This window comes from Patagioenas fasciata, chromosome 9 (assembly GCF_037038585.1).
Source record: "Patagioenas fasciata isolate bPatFas1 chromosome 9, bPatFas1.hap1, whole genome shotgun sequence".
NCBI classification, from domain to species: domain Eukaryota; kingdom Metazoa; phylum Chordata; class Aves; order Columbiformes; family Columbidae; genus Patagioenas; species Patagioenas fasciata.
In genome coordinates, this window is record NC_092528.1 from 8,088,788 (window position 1) to 8,108,035 (window position 19,248).

A 19,248-nucleotide genomic window follows, 5' to 3' on the forward strand; every position below is an offset into this window, starting at 1 on the left:
GCGGATTGGCCCTGGTGGGCCCCGCCCACCGCAGCACTCCCCCGCCCCATTGGCTGCGGCAGCGCTCCCCCGGGGCCTTCTGGGAGTTGTAGTCCGCGCTCTCGCCGCGGCGGGCAGCGCTCTCGCGAGAGGTGGGAGGGGCGGTGCCCGGCCGGGGCGCGCGATTGGCCCTCGGCCGCGCGGTCTCCAGGGAAACGCGGTGTGGGCGGGGCCAGGGGCGGCAGCGCGCGCAGAGGCGGGGCGGGACCAGCGCGGACCGAGCACCGGGGACCGAGCACCGGGGACCGAGCACCGGGGACCGAGCACGGCGCTCCGCCCCGGGCCGGCCCGCGCCCCCAGGGCCACGCCAGCCCCCGCCAGACTCAGTTCTGCTGGTGTGCGCAGGGAAAGGCGACTTTGTAAATAAAGACATTGCATCAAAATGAACACCCAACCCTAACACCCTGCTGTCTTCGGCATGCATATTGGTTACTCACTGGGACAGACGGCCAAAAACAAAGTAAAAAACCCCACATCTTAGTGCTAACGCGTGTTGCAACCCCGAGAGGCCGGCAGCGCAGGGCTGCCTCGTGTTCCGTTGTGCACACCTCAGAACACCCCAATTTTCCGTGACACCATTCTCATTAGGTGCTTTCGTCCTGAGGCTCCGAGATGAAGTCTAAGAGACAACTGTCATTTTCAGAGTTTTAGTAATATTTTAAAACGAAAACAGAAAGAAAACATTTCAATTACAGAACCACACTTGAATAATCCCTAAATTTGCCTTGTGAACCCTTCAGGCTTCTGTTGTTAACTGCTGAGGGAGCTCTGGGAGGGACAGCGGGCAGGTCCCTTCGCAGGGACACAGCTCCAGGGCCACCACCCACCAGGGCTTGAGACGCGTCCGGTGGCCGGGCTGAGGACACTGCCTCACCCTGGCCAGAGTTACTCCGCTCGGCTGCACTCCCAGCTTTACTCTTGCCGCTGCCCCGCTGCCCCGCCCCCGTGACCCACAACCGCCACAGCGACACTCGAAACGGTCAGAGGACGGAGCGATAACCCACACGGAGCAGCTGGGGAACGGTACGGGGAGCTGGCACCTTCGGGCTGGGAAAGGGACCGTTCAGAGCTGTAAAATCATAAATGGCAGAGAGAAGATGAAAAAAGAACAACTCTTGTTTGTCTGCCGTGTGCTGCTTTCATCTCCCCTCATGTTTACGTTATAAACAGATAAGCAAGTGAAAGCGGCTTCGCACAGCGAGACTGAGTCTGGGGCTTTTTCCACAGGATCAGTTACCACTGGACCAGTTAATGAAAAAAACAACGTCGGTTCCACCTTTGCCGCTGGAACTACCCACACCTGAAACCGAAACTACACAGGCGTTCTGGAGAAGCCATCGCTCTCCGTTCTCCCTGAGCTCTCACCCCCAGGCGCCGCTCCGGCGGGAGAACCGCGCCCGCCCACCGCCTTTACCGGGGCTGCGGCTCCGCGGGGCGCAGGCGGCCGGGGGGGCGCCGGGAACGCCGCTGTCGCCCCGGGCTGAGGCGGGTCCGGCGGGCAGGGGCGGTCCCGGTTCCGTGCTCTGTGGGCGGGCGCGATGTCCCGCCGAGCAGCGGGAGGAGACAGCGGAGCTGCCGCCCGCCAGCGCCCCCAAGATGGCGGCCGGGGGACGCTCTGGCGCTGCTCCGCTATAACTCTATGGCGGCAGCGGAAGCGTCGTGCCCGGAAGCGGCGGGAGCGGCACGAGCCGGAAGGGAGCGTGGCGGCCGCGGGCAGGTGCGGTTACCACGGCGACCCGCGCGGGGCCGGGGCGGGAAGGGATCGCTGCTGGGGCGGCGGGACAGGGCTCGGCAGGGCCGGGGCGGCTGCGGCTGGTGCTGGGCACCGCTCCACCGCAGCCCTGAGGAGAGGAGCGGGGCCCGCGGCACGGCGCGGGTGTCGGTCCTTCAGTGGACAGTGACTGCGGAGCGCCAGAGCCCGCGGCAGCGTCAATCGCCCCTCGGCGGCAAAGAGCGGACGTCCCGGGTTTTAACTGCTCTTCGGTTTTGAGCCGTCAGCCGTGTCTCCGCTCCCGCCCCACAGCGGCCGGTGCTCGGAGCAGGCGCTAGAACCAGTTATTGCCACTCAAAACTCTTCCAGCGTGTGATTTAGGACTAATCCGTCAAACGGCACGTTGTAGGTTCAGTATCTATAGCACTGACCCGGTCACCGGGATCTCCGCCGGTCACAGCACCAGGCATGTCAGGGCTGTGTCCCGGTGTGTCTGCCTCTGTCCCCCAAGCACAGCGCTCGGTAGGTGGCCAAGGTGGGGGCTGTGACACTGCAGCAGGACCCGGGGCTCTGGGGTGGCTAATTCCGCTCTCTAAGGCAAGGTGTGCAAGTTTCCAGGAGTCAACTGTATTTTAAATTGAGTACCTGGATGAAAAATAAGGAGGAAAAATATTTGAAAAACAAATGAGCCTTCAAATATCCACTTCACAAGGTCGTAATTCAGCTTGGGTTTTGATTTGTTATCTCACACAAACGCAGCTGGATCTCCTCAAGTCACTTGTGTTCCTTCCTGCGCCTCTTACCTCTTCTGTTCTCCATCGTGTTTTTATTTTCTTTGAGATACTGGTCTTTCATTTTATAGCTGTTATTATTCACGGAATGTTGATATTTTCTAATCTGCAGGTTTTCTGCTGGTTAAACTGGTGTCGGGTGACAGATGTATCTTTATTTTTTTCCTATTTCATATAGGAAAAGGCTTTAATTGCAGTGTTTCACAGAACGAGGAAGCAGGCATGAGAGAGCAGCATCAGACTGTTAGTTGCAGGAATGCAGTACGGTGTGTTCATTCACGCATTCCAAACTACTGTGTGTAATTCTCAGTGAATAAGAAGGGCCGGATTCTGGGAGGAAACTGCAAACCTTGTGTTTTTGTTGCATGCGGCGGAAGCCAACGTTTCATTCCACAAATATTGACCGAGCTTTCTCCTTTGCACATGGCAGGTGGCACTTGTGACTGTCCCATCACGCGATGCCATCTGTCCGCTTCCCAAGTGCAGCACAAAGCAAATGTCCTGTGCAGCTGGGCAAGCTGCTCTTTGGATATTCCAGCAGGGCGTTTCTGTGTTTAGTCAGAAAAAAAGGACATTTAGATATAGAACGAGCAATGGGTGAGTGATTGCTGGTGAACTTTTAGCTGGAACATTGTAGATTTTTAAATGGAGTAGGATGATGTTGCAGGTAGACTTATAACTACAGATACATACGTATCTGCAAAGACTATTTTTTACATTGAGATTGTGATGAAAAAGAGACACGAGTTAGATCCTGACAGGTTGTTGGGTGTGATGCAGCTGCAATTTGAGTAGGCTATCGTTCCAGTTGGGGGCTGAATGGAAAATGAGTTACCTAGGAAAATAAGAAGTGCAAAAGTGCCTGAGTGGATATTATATTCTAGTCGGAGAGCGGGGGAAAAGCTTGAATTTTTGGAGACTAACAGAAGAATTCCATAAGCTTAAGAAGTGTGGGTATGGAAATTCCACTCCGCTGTCAGAGAATATATAGGCATAAAAATACGCATGAAGGACAATAATGGTTCCGGTTTTGTTTTTCCTTGGCTCATTTCTTGCAGGACGTTGTATCACTGGAGTCTGTCTTCATTATTTCATTCATTTTTCAGCTTCTAAAGTTGGTGGTACTTAGTGCACCCAGGAAATGCTTGTTTCTTCATTCCCCAGAGAAGAAGCCCGCTGTACGCAGCAGAACCTGAAGGGCTGACTGCAGAACCTTCACCTTGCCTGGCTCTTCCCGCATCGGTTAGTACACCAGCTGGGGGGGCTGCGCAAATACAAAATGTGACTTCACTTCCTGTAAAATGAACGGTGGGAAGGTTTTCCACTGAATTTGAAATATGGACAGTTAGTAATACCACTTCTTACCACCACATAGCGTATGACGTGGGTGTCCCAGAAGAGAAGCAAGTATATTTGGAAGCTTAAACATAGAGGAAGCTGGAATTGATTTAGGTTTAATTGCAGCTCAGATATTAAAATCCTTGTCTCTTTTAATGTTTTCATAGTATTTCTGATTTTGGAAGACCAGCTGAGACTATGATTATCTCACTGATGTATTGCATTAAATAGGCCACTGAATCTTAAAATATGCCTTAAAATATTTGGATATGTGAGATTCTGTATTGAAAAGAGAGACAATACAAAACTAACTTTTTTTCTTATTATTTTTTAGGCTGTTTCTATAAAATGGGAATACTTATTACAGTTCTTGGAATCTGGTTCGGCTCTTCACTTGTAAAAGGAGATTCTAAGGCTGTGACAACATCTCTAACGACAAAGTGGTCTTCCACTCCTTTACTACTTGAAACAAGGCATGTGCATTGTGATTTTTCATAAACAAATCAGAATATGCCCGGGGATAAAGCAATGTGTTCTCTTTTTCCTTGTTTTGTGGTACTTTGGATTCTAGTCGTTACTAACTCATTGGCAGTAATAACACTTAGTTGAACAGAATCATTGTGCTTGGGAAGATGAGAGGAATACTTTAAAGGAGACAGTAGTATTTTTTTGTGTGTGGTATATTCTTTCATTGTGCCTTAGAACAAACATTAATAACAAATAATTCTATAGTCAGTATTTATTGCCTTATTAAATTTTAGTCAAAGCACTAGATAGATTCAGCATGGTCTTGTAAGATTCTGTGGTAAAAGATTTTTTGCTTCATTGATGACATAGGTTGGATAGACACCTATTGTGTGCACTTAATTTTGCTCATTTGAGTTGTGCATTGATCATCTAAAACCAACTTATTTGTGAACAGTTGTGTAAGTCAGCCTGGGGACAATTTCTTCTATGCTAAATCCTTAAGCAGTAAAATGCAAAGCTGAGGTGTTAATGCCATGAATTAAATATCCTGGCAATGCAGGAAAAGTTCACCGTAGGAGACCATGAAATAATAAACAAATAAAGAAGTGTGCCAAAGGCTTTATATATAACCTAAACATTATGTTAAAAGCCTTTGGGTAAGTAGGATTGTTCACCTGGGGTGAACTGCAGAATGATGCAGCACTACAGTGTAAAATCATCCCCACTGTTCTATTTCCTTAGCCCAGCACTGCGATTCATTCCCCAGTTGTTCAAGAAGTACCGAACACCTCGGGTCAGAGCAGGTTGAAATGCACACACAGGCTATTGTGACAGCTCCAAACCCTGTGGTGCAGCGTCCTTCAGCATATGAACTGTGTTACAAGTTTAGACATGATGAAGTATTTGTTGTTAGCAATGTTCAGAGAATAATTTTACTATCTAACATTGTACACCTACGTAATCATATGCTTAATATTAAATGTGATTTGAAGCTGTGACTTCTCCTTTTGCTCATTTAAAAACAAGCAAGCTCCACCAAAGCTACTAGTGCCAACAAATGACATTTTGTTACAGCAAAGAAAATGTGTATTCCTCCTAAAAGATAGCTAGCAAAGAAAAGCATTAGAGAGAGAGTGCCCAGCACGGACACTGCTGTCTGTCAGTGTCTTTGAGAAATTCATAAATACTGTACAAGCTTTTTTCATGTACTGTTTCTCCTGGCTTGCAACTATTATTTTGTGTGGTTTGTCTGCTTTTTAGCTTTCCCGGTCTGCTTTTTCTAGTAATATATGGTTTTCTGATACAGGTAAACACTTAATAGGAGTTAACTTTCTGTAAAGCTTGACAAAGTATTAGAATTGTAACTGCAGAGAAAACTCATAGATCTAGCTAACTCTTCTCTTTCTTACTCAGTGAATTTTTATCAGAAGAAGGTCAAGAAAAATTCTGGAATTTTGTGGAAGCCAGTCAGAATGTTAAGATATCTGAACAAGATGGTAAGTTGGACTCAGTGACCTTAAAGGTCTTCTCCAACCTAAATGATTCTATGATTCTAAGTTTTTATAATATTTTTCTTGATGATGACTGATAGGTGACATGGTTGAAAAACATGTTTTGTCTTCTGTGGTGTTAGCATTATAAAAGTCAAATGAGGACCGATTTCAGTCATGTTTTTACTGCCAAGTTGCTCAAGGCTTCTGGATATCTGTTTGACAAAAGCTGTAGTGGAAGAGTCTGAAACATGTTTTACTTGTCAGTTTCTATTTCAACATGAGGTATAAGATATTATAAATGCTTTTTATCTGTGTTTCTGTTTCTCAACTGAAATTAAATGGGAGCTTTTAAGTGTCTCCCTCCTCCCCAAGCCTCAGGAATGTAGTGGTGTGCTCTCATGGATCTCTGGTGAAGTTCAGTTTCATCCATCTGTAGAACTGGCTGTCATGAAAATTGAGGAGGAAGGGTCATGTGCATATTTACAATTAATGTCAAGGGCTTCTGTTAGGATAGATCACGGTTCAGTTGAAAAGCCCCTCTTGAGTGAGAATGTGGTAATGAGAGATAACTGCTTGTACTCTGACTTCGCAGGTAGCGATTATTCTTCTTACCATGAAATGCTGAAAATCGCCTGCCAGACTCTGTCACCTTTGCAGCAGAATTTGTTGAAATTTTCCTTGTCTTTACGCTCTTACTCTGCAACAGTTCAAGCTTTTCAACAGGTTGGTACAGCACATGGGAACTCCTCAAAGGACTTGTAGAGCTTTACGTAAGGCCCAGGAAGGAACGAGCTGTGTAAGAGACATTTGAGAATATCAAAAATCTTCAACTGATGAAGTGCTCTACACCTCTGCACTGAAGAGCACATATGTATACACATATATATATACATATATATGTGTGTGTGTGTGTGTGTGTGTATATTCTAATTTCACTGGGTGCCAACTTTGAGTCCATCTGTCTAGAGCAGACTAAAGAATTGGGATTTCAGAATGTTTATCTATCTTCAATGCCTCGTACACTAATAAATGTATATAGATTTTTTATGAAGAAAATCCCTAGGGCTCTGTTGGTACTTGTGATGCTGCTGCTGTTCCTGTTATTCAGCTGTATGTGCTGGAAGACAGTAATCCAGTAACATCTAGCTCTAAAGATTAGAACCCGTACATGGAAGGTCGTTGATTGTCTTGCATTATAATGGGCTTTATTTAAGTAATACTAGGAGACATCTTCCTTTTTCATCTGGAATCATTTTATCCTTCAATGTTTAATAAATACGGAGGTTTCTGATGCGTAATACAGAAAACCACAACCAAACGTCCCACAGTTGAAAGCCTCGCTTTTTATACCTGGAACTGATATTACAGTGACTAGACTGGAAAACTGTTTATAGTAAGTTAAGACTTAATTCTCAATTTTGCAATTTTTACCTTGCATTTAAATTATGTGATAAACAGGGAAGAAGTACTAGTTTAGAATTTAAAAAACTGCAGGAGAGCAATTGCTACAGAGCTATGCTGGTATCATTTTCACTTGTTCTAAGCGATACATTCAACCTACTTTATTACAAATCTTTTAATACAGATAGCAGCAGATGAACCTCCACCAAAGGGCTGTACCCTGTTTTTTGCTGTGCACGGGGAGAAAACGTGTGAATTTGACTCCCTTGGAAACCTTCTACAGACAGCTTCAGAAAGGTATTTGCTTAATTTCCTATAACTAGATTAGCTCTTAAAATTTATCCCAGTTAGAATTACTGCTGTAAAGATATTGTAATAAACCTGTCGTTTCTACATTCTTCAGTATTGATTTTTACTGTCCATTGCTCGCGCACAGTGGCAGTCTCTTATTTCTTATTAATCCAGGCTGGAATGATTGTTTTCGTATCTCTTGCTCTCTGATATTCTGTTAGGAGGAGGAATACTTGGAAAGTGCATGGGAAAAGTTAGATACCATTTGTTGAAGGACAGTAGAAATTCTCAGGAATATTTAAAGCCTTTATTTTGTAAGGAGAACAGAAGGAGCTGGGCTGCGTATTAAAATGATTGTTAATAGAAGAGAGATAGTTTCACGAATGGCTTGAAGCATGCCTAGTATTTTTTCCCCATATAATTTTCTTGGTGTTAACAAGGAGAACTATTACCACACAATGTATCTCAAATCCAGGTTTCTTTACAGGAACAGAACTTGATTGTAACTTTTAGCAACATGATAAACTATAAAATATCTCTTTAGAAAAAAAACAAAACGAACAAAACATTAAATTTCGGTTTGTTGTCATATTAATCTTGGTAGTTCTGTTTTTTGTAAGCATCAAGGGTTTTGTCAGTGTGCAGACATATGGTATCTATAGCTCACATGCTATTCTTCTCACTGGGAATATTTTAAATATTTCATCATATTTTAGACAAAATTTAAGAATAGAAGTTGAAAAGAGTCTTCTCATTCACTGTCTTGTTTGTGTGCTAAACCAAGCACGGGGTCCCCTTGAATTTGAGTTCCTGGAACATTTGCTCTGTTAGCCTTGCATTTTTTTATACAGATTTTATGAATCACAGTTGGGGGAAAAAAAAAGAAGTTAATTGAAAAATTAAGGGAAGTGGTTATTTTTTAAAATAAGGATCACATTAGATTCAAAATAGCACCTAGCTACTTGTTTCATTTTCATGTATCTGTTTCTAACAGAGCTCTATCAACGTGCATCAAGTGCTGCCGACCTTGGTAGTATGTGGGGATAGCCTGACATATGTGTTCAGTGATTAAACATGAAGAAAATCAGTTTTGTCTTGCATTGAGTGAGGAAATGCTGTGAGTCGCAGTGTGATAATCTTCCGTGTTTACTTTTAGGCCAAAGCCGTTTTTGTTCAAAGGTGACCACAAGTACCCCGTGTCAAACCCCGAAAGCCCTGTTGTCATACTGTACGCTGAGATCGGCTCAGAGGAGTTCTACAAGCACCACAAGAGCCTCGTTTCAAAGGCTGAGGCAGGAGAAATCACTTATGTTCTCAGACACTTTATTTCTGTAAGTGTAATTGTGCATTGTAACAGAACTGTTTGACATGGAAAGTAGAACTGACCTGGGTTTTCAAAAAGAAAACTGGCCTAAGTTGGTTCCCTTTAAATGGATATTTGCATAATGTGTTGGCGCTTGGTGTTTATTTGGAGCACTCAAAGTTTATTTTATTGCATGTAGCTGAGGAATACAGAGTTTTTTAAGTCTCCTGATTGTTTAAATAAGAGGATCGTTTGATTTTACAAATGCAGAGTTGAACTCCAGATTAATTACAGACTTTAATCTAAAAAAATAGTTTCTCTGCCTATATTAGATTATAGGAAATAGATCTCTCCAGAATCAGGCCACTTAGTTACATGCTCTGAAAAGCAAGGATTAACCTGAAGGTACCACTTTCAAATAAAAGGCCTTGTTTCTGTAGCCATTTTATTACAAAAACACTTACTAGTCCTAGTACAATATGTCCTGATTTCCATCTCCCTCCCCTAAATTGCCCATAACCACTGGATTAGTGTTTAAAACTACATTTCAAAAGCTTTGAGAAATTAGAGTTATTTGACATTTTTTGCTGAATATCGCTCAAGGTGGCTAAAACCTGCACAGTGTGGCAGCTAACAGCCAGTCTGGAATGCAAAATAAAAAAGCATCTGTTGGTTCACTTCTGGTGACACTTGCATTCTTAATAAAATAAATTCATACACTGCACACACCACTTTCCTTTTAAAAAGTAATTTCTTTATCAGTGCTGGGAGGACTATGCATTCAGAGTTCAGTGTATCACACAACAGATCTTAATACAGTTGCATGACTCCTGCATACTTCAAAATACTTTGAACAAGTGATCACGTTTGTTCCCTATTAAAGTCAGAACTAGTTATGCATCTATCTTGAGTCATTGATTTATACTTTTTGTGTAATTCTCTGTTGTAACTCTTCAGGGAATGTTTTGGTTTTGAACTTCACAGCTGAAGATCCTTTCTCTCCTCTATCTGATTTCATGAGATGAGTCTATCCTGCTCTACTTGCCTTACACACTGATTCCTGAAAACACTGTTTTGTCTTCCTCTGTACTTTGTGGTTTTCGGTGGGTTTTTGGTTCACAGAGATATCTCTGCTCTCTGAACTTCAAAATGTTTTGTTGAAATACATGAGGAAGTATAATCATTACAGTACATTACTGCAGAATCACTCACTCTGTTTGTTTCTCACTTACGCATTTCCAGTTATGTCTGAGATGCGTACCAGCTTGAGATTTCTTGCCTTTGGGAAATGGCAGCTTTTAATTTGTACATCAAAACAAAGAGTGGCAATATTGTACTGTTTTTCCTTACAGAATCCCAGTAAAGAAAAAGTCTACCTCTCTGGCTATGGTGTGGAACTGGCTATTAAAAGTACAGAATATAAGGCCAAGGATGATACACAGGTGAAAGGTGAATTATTTTAAGTATTTTAAGATGAACATTTTGGTTTTGCAAAGAAAACTTTATATTTGAAATGAGTAACTGTCTGAATCGCAGATATTCTTTTTTTTCAGCTCTGAAATCACTTCTCTTCCTCTCTCTTTTGGGATTGTGTTCCTTATGAAACATCTTTGCCGTGGTGCTTGTCTTGTGTATTTGTGAAATGCAGGACACAATGAAGTCATGACTCTGGGCTAGATCTTAGTAATGGCACTAGTAATGCGACTAATTTATTACCAGATAACCAGCTGCAGTTGTAAAGCAATTCCTCTCCCTTAATGTGCCTGAACTTAACCATCCTTAGAGCAGAAGGAGCAGAATGCTTTTCTTGTTCTTGTTTTTTTGCAAAGGCAAAAGTTTGAATTCTGCATGGTTTTTTGCTTTTGCTGCTTTCTTTAGAGCGCTGATCTCTGCTTTGCAAACTTTCACATTTTCTGCTTTTATCTTGGACTTTTTTTTAAGTTTGAGATATCAGTTGTGGAGAACAAGACTCGGACTTCGAATGGTTTCTTCAGGATTTTGCAGTTTTATCCATTTCTAGATAGAAATCTGAACTCTGACTCAAGAGTATTTTGCCACCATCTAAAGTATAGACACATAAAACCCTTAGTCTTTTTTTTTGTAGAAGTATTTAAGAAAGACTGACATGCTCCAGGTGGTGATCCACCTTAAGATTTACATGATTATGAGAATTTCCATGAATTTGTGATCAGAAAGTCATGCAAAAGCCCTGGTATTGTTTGTAGAATGGGACATTTTGATGTTTAAGCCCAAGATTGGACTTCAATACTATTTTCTATCATGTATTTTGGGGCTGAGGTCAGGGTTGCATTTACCACTTACTCTACAAAGCCACTGTGTCCTGAAAGCCCCTGGGTCCCAGTGAATCCCTCTGCAGTGCCCGGTCTGTGAGATTTCAACTCATCTTCAGCTTTTCCTTCTCAGTAATCCAACTTGGTTTTATTTCAGCTGTTACTGTGTTCATTTGTAAAGGTAATGTCTCTTGGATTCAGGTTTAAAAGTAAACCTGAAGCTTGCCATTTCTTTCTTATTTTTGATTATTGCAGTATAGTTTTGTTGGACTAATCAAAACGAGTGTGAGGAATGTTTCTTAATGGCCTGGTAATAGTGTTCTCCTCCGTGTGGTTATAGGCACAGATGTGAATGCTACAGTAATAGAGGAAAGTGACCCTATTGATGAAGTGCAGGGATTTCTATTTGGAAAACTAAGGTAACACTCAGTTGTAAGTTGTTGGTCTTTGTCATATGTGGAGATTCTGATCTTTTGCTTTGTTACTGTTTTTTAAATGTCTGAGTTACCCCTATGTGTTGGCAGCATATTTCCTATGTTAGTTTCTTTGAAGACTTACTTATAGGAAACCACAGAAGTTGTTTTACTCTCATACCCTTTTAGGCAGTTGTATCCTGACTTGACAGAAGAGCTGAAAGAGCTTAGGAAACACCTGGTGGAAAGTACCAATGAAATGGCACCTTTGAAAGTCTGGCAGTTACAAGGTAATCTGTGTGAAGACTTTCAGTATTGTGCTCTAAGAACTTGCGTAAATGTACCTTCTTGTGTTCTACGCAAATGAGGTTGGTAGTGGCCCTGTACAGTTGAGAGAGTTTGACTGCAAACTCCTGCATTGGAAAGTACTGGATTTTCCAAAGGGCCTTTGTTGAGTCCTGTTGAAATAGCTTTTAGAAATATTGTTTCAAAGGACTTCTAAAATGAGGATTGTTTTCTATATTGTGGAGTACAGTAAGACACCCACTGTTATACTAACTACTTGTATGATCTACTAAAAGCAAAAAAGCAAAGGAAATGTGAAGTTTTTTTCCGTGGTCAGGTTCACGGTGTGAAAAGCTGAGAATTCTCAAGACCAAAGGAAAACTATTTCAAAAGCACTTGCATGCAACTCTGACCTGCTTCCCTGGGAATCCTCTGTAGAGACTCATGGAAAGGCTTTTCCTCCTCTAATTTGAGATACTGAACATCCATTGTAGCCACAAAGAACCCACCTGTATCCAACAGATGGCTGTTTATATTTCTGTCTTGTGAAACAAGTGCCCAGACTCCTTTGGAAGGGCAGATCCTCCCAACTTAGCCGAAAAAAAGGTGATGGTCTGGACTCATTGAAGCAACCTGTAGACAGGATACATTGGTTCATATTGAAAGGGTTACCTACTTCAAGGCAACAAACAGAAGTTGAATACAAGGAAGAAGATTTTAAAAAGTATCTAAAGGCACAGATAGAAAATGAATTTTCATAGGTAACAAATAAGCAAAAAAATTGAAAGCTAAACCTAAGTTGACTCTGCATTGGCTTGTTTTTGAGTTCTTGACTTCTGTTTTTCCACTTCTAGATTTAAGTTTTCAAACTGCTGCTCGCATTTTGGCTGCTCCCCCAGTGGATGCCTTGATGGTCATGAAAGATCTCAGTCAGAACTTTCCTACAAAAGCCAGGTAACATTAATTAGGAGTTCTAGGAAGTTTTCTTACTATCTTTTTTCTGAGCAGAACCTGAGACAGGCAGCATTGGTTGGATTAATGTCCGAGTTTCCATTTAGCTGCAAGCAAACACTGAAGAACACTTATGCAGAGAAGTTCTCCAGCCTAAGGTTACAAAGAGAATCTTAGTGTTTCTCTTGGGTGGCAGTCATTGTGGACTGGTGGGAAATTTGACCGAATTACCTGTGCTATTTTGATTTTAAATGCTTCTGAACCTTTTGCATCAAGTTGTGAAGATTTATTGGGTAGGTTTTCTGTTTGGTGGCTTTAAGCTTTACCTATTAACTGGATCCCACTTGTCTTCTGGGATCCACTCTGGCAAACAGCCCAATGAACCTCACGTCAAACTGATGTGACATTCCACAGTTTTTTACACCTTGTCAGTGACTGTCTTGAGAATATTCAAATTAATTTCAAGAAATTCAGTCATAATCTGGCCTGCCCAACCAGTCTAAAAATATATTTCTTTTGATAAATTCCGTGACCTGGGTTGTGAAGATGCTATTACAGGAGCTCCTCTTTTTTGTGTAGGTGGAGCTATAGTTGAGAGTAAAAAGAACCTGAATTCTGGTTTTACTTCCCACTAACTGATGTTAAGATTGTGCTATTTATAGCTTCTTAAGGCTGGCATTGCACTGGCATTGCATTTTTAGTCAGATTTGTGAGCTGTACAGCTGTACATTCACAGATCCAATGTAAGGAAAGGAATGGGAAACCACAGTGAGGAGTGAAATCCCTCCGTTTTCTGCTGCCAGCCCCTGCCTCTACCTTTCTGTCAGCTGCCCACTTTTATTATGGTTAATGTGAAATTAGACACCGAGAGTGCGCATGTGGGTAACATTTTTATGTTCTGGTGAATTATATGGTATAATAAAAAATAGTGCATCCTACTGTTTAATGATACAACAAAGTGCAAGTGCTTCTGATTGCAGCTCTTTATACTAGGAGACTAAATATATTTATATGTAAGGTACAAAATGTAGGATAAGTAGATACCTAATCTACCCATTGGATAAACAGAATCTACCCATAGGATAAACACAATTAGATTCACAGCATGATGTTTTTCTTTTTGTAGAGCCATAACAAAAACAGTTGTTTCTTCGGAACTCAGAGCAGAAATTGAAGAGAACCAAAAGGTAATGTTTCTAGAAAGTAACATAGTGCTTTTGCACTAATGTTTTTAATATAAATTCAAGCTTTGAAAAGAATTCTTGTATGAAAAAGTTTACATCTTGCTCAAATAATGATCTGGTATTTTCACATACAACTTTGTTGTAGCATGCATCTGGGAAGTAAAGAAGTGGTGGATTTTCAAATATGGATTAGGAGCATAATTTAGCTTGTTTGCTCAAATATGGAAGTAATGGTCAGAAATTCTTGAAGTGAGATCACTGTCGAGGAATGATGATGTGGGATTTTGTTGACAGCAATCAAGTGTTCTGATAGTTACTTGGCAAGCACTTGTACATGAAAGTGACCCTGTGTTCGGTATCTGAACTCAGAACCCGTCAACTGTATTTATAATATTAAATACAGTGGAAGTACTGTGTTGGTAACCCTGGGGGAAAATGTTTATTTACAGAAAACATACAACGTAGGTCTTCTTAGGATTTCCATGCAGACTGTGTTAATTTGATCTATAGGACAGGACCGTATCAAAAATGCAGTGGTAGAAATGTTGATGTCTGTGTTACATCAGTCCTTCCTTCGTTTGTAGCGTTGGCTTGGCAGCTACAGTTGTGTGGAGAGGGTCAGAGTGGTGGCTGTAGGACTGTGCCTGCAGGGTGGCCTCTCAGCTCTGCCCTAGTTCTTAGTTCAGTGGGACACCACATTTGTAAAGTCTCATTGTCACAGCACTACGTGGCCTGGGTTACAGCTAAAAATAAGCTGATTTCAGCTTTAGGTTTACGTTGTATTCTGAACTTCTTGAAAGCAATCGGATATTAAAAGTGTGAGTGCTTTTAGTGGAGGTTATTAGACTTAAAATGTAATATTTTTAGATGCTTTTAAAATGTCTGAACTGGATGGAACATAGCTTGTTAGAAAGCTGTTGCTTGAAAAGCAAATATGTTAAACATATTTTACAGTTTTAAGGATGCAGAAGAAATTTAGTTCTCATGACCCAATGTGAGATGGTGCTTAGATAATTGTAATTAATCAGTCTTTACAAGGAAGTCAAAGAATAAACTTGAAACCTCCTGCCATGGCGTAGAACAATTAATATTATGTGGAGGAAAAGGTTCCAGTGCTGGTGTGTTGAGAGTGAAACTAGTGAAGGGATAAAATTTAACAGCTATCCAAGAAAGTCTACGTGTGCTTTGAAACAGAACCGTGAAAAACCCCAACAGGTTGTGAGGGACTTCTGGAGATCATTGAGTTTACTCCGGTGTTTGCAGAAGAATGTTTCAACAGCTCTGTTGTGTACTTGGCACTAGCAAAGCACTGAAAAACATCTGGCCACCTGGGAATTTCGTACAGGCTTTTGTACAAAATTTGGTACCATTAAAATACACCTGGTAGTGCAATCTGGATATAGTGCAAAATAAAAGTTTAGGATGGTAATAAAAACAAAGCCAAACAACAGCTTTTGTTATATCTATGCTGATCTATGCAGATCTATGGTGATCTCTTTATACATTTCATTTTCACTTAGTAGGAAAAATAAGAATGTTAAGTACATACTTATGTCAAACATATTTATGTTTGCTTAGTCTAGTCGTAAATGCAAAATTACCTGCAATCTTCTTACAAGTCCCCTGAGATTTCTGTGTTGAAAGAGCAATCCCTTGTTGTTCAATAGCAATAGGATCAGAAAAGAAGGGATGCGATTTGACACTGTCATCCGGTGTGGTTCTGGAAGGGACAAAGTATAGAATGTGAGTGCAAGCTAAAGCGACCTGGTGGCTTTTCTGTTATGTGTTAGATCAGACTGGTCCAGAGGTAGAGCCATGATTCTGTGGATTCATTTTTATTCGAAGTATGTCTAGGCTGCAAGATCCAGATCTGGCTGCATCTGACCCTGCCCCTTAAAGCTGTTCTTGCATGACTCAGCTTGTGTGGATGTTATTTGGTAGTGAAGTTCACTGCTACTAGTAAGTTATCGTTTACTATGTATCCACCAAAAGATACAATTTAACACTGCATGTACTCAGCTCTTCTCTTAGAGCTTTATTTATTTAATATTGAAATTCTTCCTGGGATGCTGCTTTCCTGTTCTTTGTACTTCACATGGTACTTTGCTGTTCCTCTGCTTTGCTCCCATTCTTCATGCTATTAGTGTTTTTAAATGTTCAAAGACTATCTTTCTCCTTCAGTGTTCATCATGCCTCTTACTATTTTGTAATTTTGTACCTGGTACTGCAAGACAAGAGGTATTAGATGAAAGTAATGTTGTTTTTAAACAGAATTTTTCATTCTAGAGTTGGGAAATTTCCTTCAGGAGGAGTGTGTTTTATTCATCTCTCCTGATTCAAAATTGTTCTCTGTGACAGTGCCTCAGTTCAGAGGGAAGTATCCATTCAAAGGGTCATGGCATAGAGGTACTTGGAAGGAATCCTAAAATGTTGATAAAACTTTTTCCACTTGTGTGCTGCCTGATTTTGGGGAGACCAGATTGCAATGGCAGCTCATCCACTTTCCATTGATGACATATCCGCTAGGTCAGGACTTAACATGTACCTTAGACACAGTGGTTAGTTCCACTATTGAGTGCCACACGATAACCAGCAGTTTAAGTCTGGTCTGCCCCGAACTGTGTGTTAAAGAGCAGAGACAGGTAACCGGATGCTGTTTGTCCATATACTTTGTGGGCTGTCAGCTATAAAAAAAAAAAAAAAAAAAAAAGAAATTACTTCTCTCAAGCATGTCTCATTATTTAATCCAAGTATAATTAAAAATCTACTCAGGGACTTTCCACTACTGAATCAGAAGTCCCATTTATATATCTATGCACTAAAGAGCTTCAGATGTTTTCTCCTCTGGTAAGGGTGTGTGCACAAAGTCAGCAAAGTTGACAAGTAATGTAATGCAATTTGTAATGCAATAAGGGAGATAAAATCTACAATTTTGGCACATTAAACGTGAGTAGTTTTTTTCTGTGCGCAGCGTTCTTCTAATGGCCTTCTACTTTCTTTCAGTATTTCAAAGGAACATTAGGATTACAACCAGGAGATTCTGCCCTGTTCATCAATGGACTCCTCATTGATTTAGACACTCAGGACATATTTAGGTAGGGAATGTTTTCTTTTTGTGAATAATTGTATCCTGTTGACAAGGTTGCATCCTGCTTGTGCATGGGTGGTGAAGTCACTTAGTGTTGAACCTTCTTCAGAAACTCTATATCTAGACTAAGTTTACTTGTTAGGCACTAGAAAAAGCAAATCCTGGTTCCTTCTCTTAGGCAAGTGCATTTCTAACAAAAAATACTGATGTGAAAACTGGAATACCCTAGAATATCGGAATAGGAAGTCACCTTTGTACTGCTCTTTTGATCTGTGCTGTAACTAGCAAGATTATGGTCTCCAAGACTGTCAGCCTACAGATTTTATTCTGAAGATAGTAAACTGATACTCAAAGGATAAATCACTGTAAATTTTTCATCTGAAAACCACCCTGTATCTTGTCCAGATTTGTTTCAATAATGTGGGATTGAGATTACATGTGTGTATCACACTTTAGTTTTTTTGATGTAATGTAGTTTTTCCTAGAAATATAATATAATTGAAAAGGTTTAAGTTATCTCAAGTTTCTTAGGACAGGTAGAAATGGGTGATAAGTTAGAAGAAATGCACAGGCATAGCAGACCTTTCATCTAATAACACTTAGGATAACAGCAAGTTATTTGCTGTGTCTTTAAAATTCAACAATTTTTCCCTTCCTTCCAGCTTGATTGATGTGCTACGCAATGAAGCCCGTGTTATGGAAGGCCTGCACAGATTAGGAATTGAGGGTCTTTCCTTGCACAATGTCCTGAAGTTGAACATCCAGCCGTCAGATTCTGACTACGCTGTGGATATCAGAAGCCCTGCAATTTCGGTACGTATGGTTTGATACCAGAAATACCTTATTTGCCATCGGCTGGTGCATTCTTAAGCTGTCAGGGGAACTTTTGTTCTTATCTCACAATCACCTCTGGAGCTACAGTAGAGAGAAAAAGAAAAGTTATGTTATAACTATCTCTTTTTAAAAGCTGTAACTTTTTTTCATACGGTTCTCAATATAGTGTCTGATTTAAAAATATTTTACGCTCTCAGACGAGCAGGAGGACTGCCAATCATTTAAATGCCTTTGTTTTTTTCTTAGTGGATCAACAATCTTGAAGTTGACAGTCGGTACAATTCCTGGCCTTCCAATGTGCAAGACCTGCTGCGTCCCACATTTCCAGGAGTGATCAGACAAATCAGGAAAAACTTCCATAATTTTGTAAGTAGTGTCTGACTAGAAATGAAATGTGCATTTTTTTTTTTCATCAGCAGGGACATCAGCTTTTGCAACTTACCTACATATATGTTGGATTCCCTGGCACTTAAATATCTTGAGATAGGACACTTTTCTAAAAGGTTTTGTTCTCCTTGTACTAGTAAGTTATGGCTGAGATTCAGAAACGATCACAGAGCACAATTCCCTGACTGATTAGACACCAAAAACTGTTCCATCAATGGACAAAGCTATCATCTGATGAGTGAGAATTTAGTGCATTTCAACTTGCACCAGGACTTCAAAAGATGGTCAACAGCCCTCAGCTTAATCCTGGGTGTCCTTTTAGTCTCTAGGTAGCTGTGTAAAGTTAGATCTAATCAGGAGTTTGTAAATTCTCTGCTTTAACTTGTCATGTGGCAGGGTGGCCCTACAGATCTCTGATAAGTGGCAAATAGGGACTTGAACCACCTCAAGCTGTGGGGTATTAATGTGTTGGTTTTTTTTCTCTGGAGTTAGTAGTTTTAACACTGAAATTATTAAATGAAGTGGCAACACTTGGCATGATTAAAGGGCACTAAATTAATTCTGAATGGCCCGGTTCTGTCTGGGTTTGGGATTGCTCTGAGAATGCCTCAGCAGCATTGGCTCTGCAGGGGGCTGAGCAGAGCAACACTGTGTTCCCTGATTCTGACAAATGCCAGCTTCCCACACACAAGTATCTGAGTGTGTGGATTTGTGTACAGGCAGGGGCAGAAGCCTGGGTGCTGGGGACACTGAGGTAAAGAGAAAGTGCCTCAGGAGTCTGGTCTTTTCTGGATAAAGCAGTGGTTTAGACAGCGTGTTTTAGATAACGGACTGAAAGACTTTAAAATAAACTATTATTTAGTGGGCCTCATCTCCCTGGCAGTGTATAAATATAATAGGACAGATGGTAATTCTGCACTGCGATGTGAATGAAGATATCTCTAACCAAAAATCCATATTTTGACTTATTTGGGGAATAG

The 19,248-nt window shown here is 41.3% G+C and overlaps 1 protein-coding gene and 1 long non-coding RNA gene across 4 annotated transcripts in view; one reads left to right on the plus strand and one right to left on the minus strand.

Moving 5' to 3' along the window:
* The first annotated feature begins 4,219 nt into the window (after positions 1-4,219).
* The window catches only part of UGGT1 (UDP-glucose glycoprotein glucosyltransferase 1), a 38,162-nt gene continuing 23,133 nt past the window's right edge, over positions 4,220-19,248 (plus strand). For both annotated transcript variants that reach the window (XM_065844485.2, XM_065844487.2), the window contains exons 1-13: positions 4,220-4,352; positions 5,761-5,843; positions 6,433-6,563; positions 7,426-7,538; positions 8,689-8,863; positions 10,188-10,284; positions 11,467-11,545; positions 11,729-11,829; positions 12,679-12,778; positions 13,902-13,962; positions 16,963-17,054; positions 17,710-17,860; positions 18,128-18,247. In XM_065844485.2, the coding sequence (XP_065700557.1) occupies positions 4,228-4,352; positions 5,761-5,843; positions 6,433-6,563; positions 7,426-7,538; positions 8,689-8,863; positions 10,188-10,284; positions 11,467-11,545; positions 11,729-11,829; positions 12,679-12,778; positions 13,902-13,962; positions 16,963-17,054; positions 17,710-17,860; positions 18,128-18,247 (1,428 nt within the window). In that variant the 5' untranslated portion in view covers positions 4,220-4,227. The remainder of the gene's footprint in view (positions 4,353-5,760; positions 5,844-6,432; positions 6,564-7,425; positions 7,539-8,688; positions 8,864-10,187; positions 10,285-11,466; positions 11,546-11,728; positions 11,830-12,678; positions 12,779-13,901; positions 13,963-16,962; positions 17,055-17,709; positions 17,861-18,127; positions 18,248-19,248) is intronic.
* The window catches only part of LOC136105027 (uncharacterized), a 61,870-nt gene continuing 46,967 nt past the window's right edge, over positions 4,346-19,248 (minus strand). For both annotated transcript variants that reach the window (XR_010651836.2, XR_011740456.1), the window contains exons 4-8: positions 17,888-17,962; positions 16,505-16,643; positions 15,561-15,679; positions 12,334-12,457; positions 4,346-6,632 (exon numbers count right to left, since the gene is read on the minus strand). This is a non-coding gene — a long non-coding RNA (uncharacterized lncRNA). The remainder of the gene's footprint in view (positions 6,633-12,333; positions 12,458-15,560; positions 15,680-16,504; positions 16,644-17,887; positions 17,963-19,248) is intronic.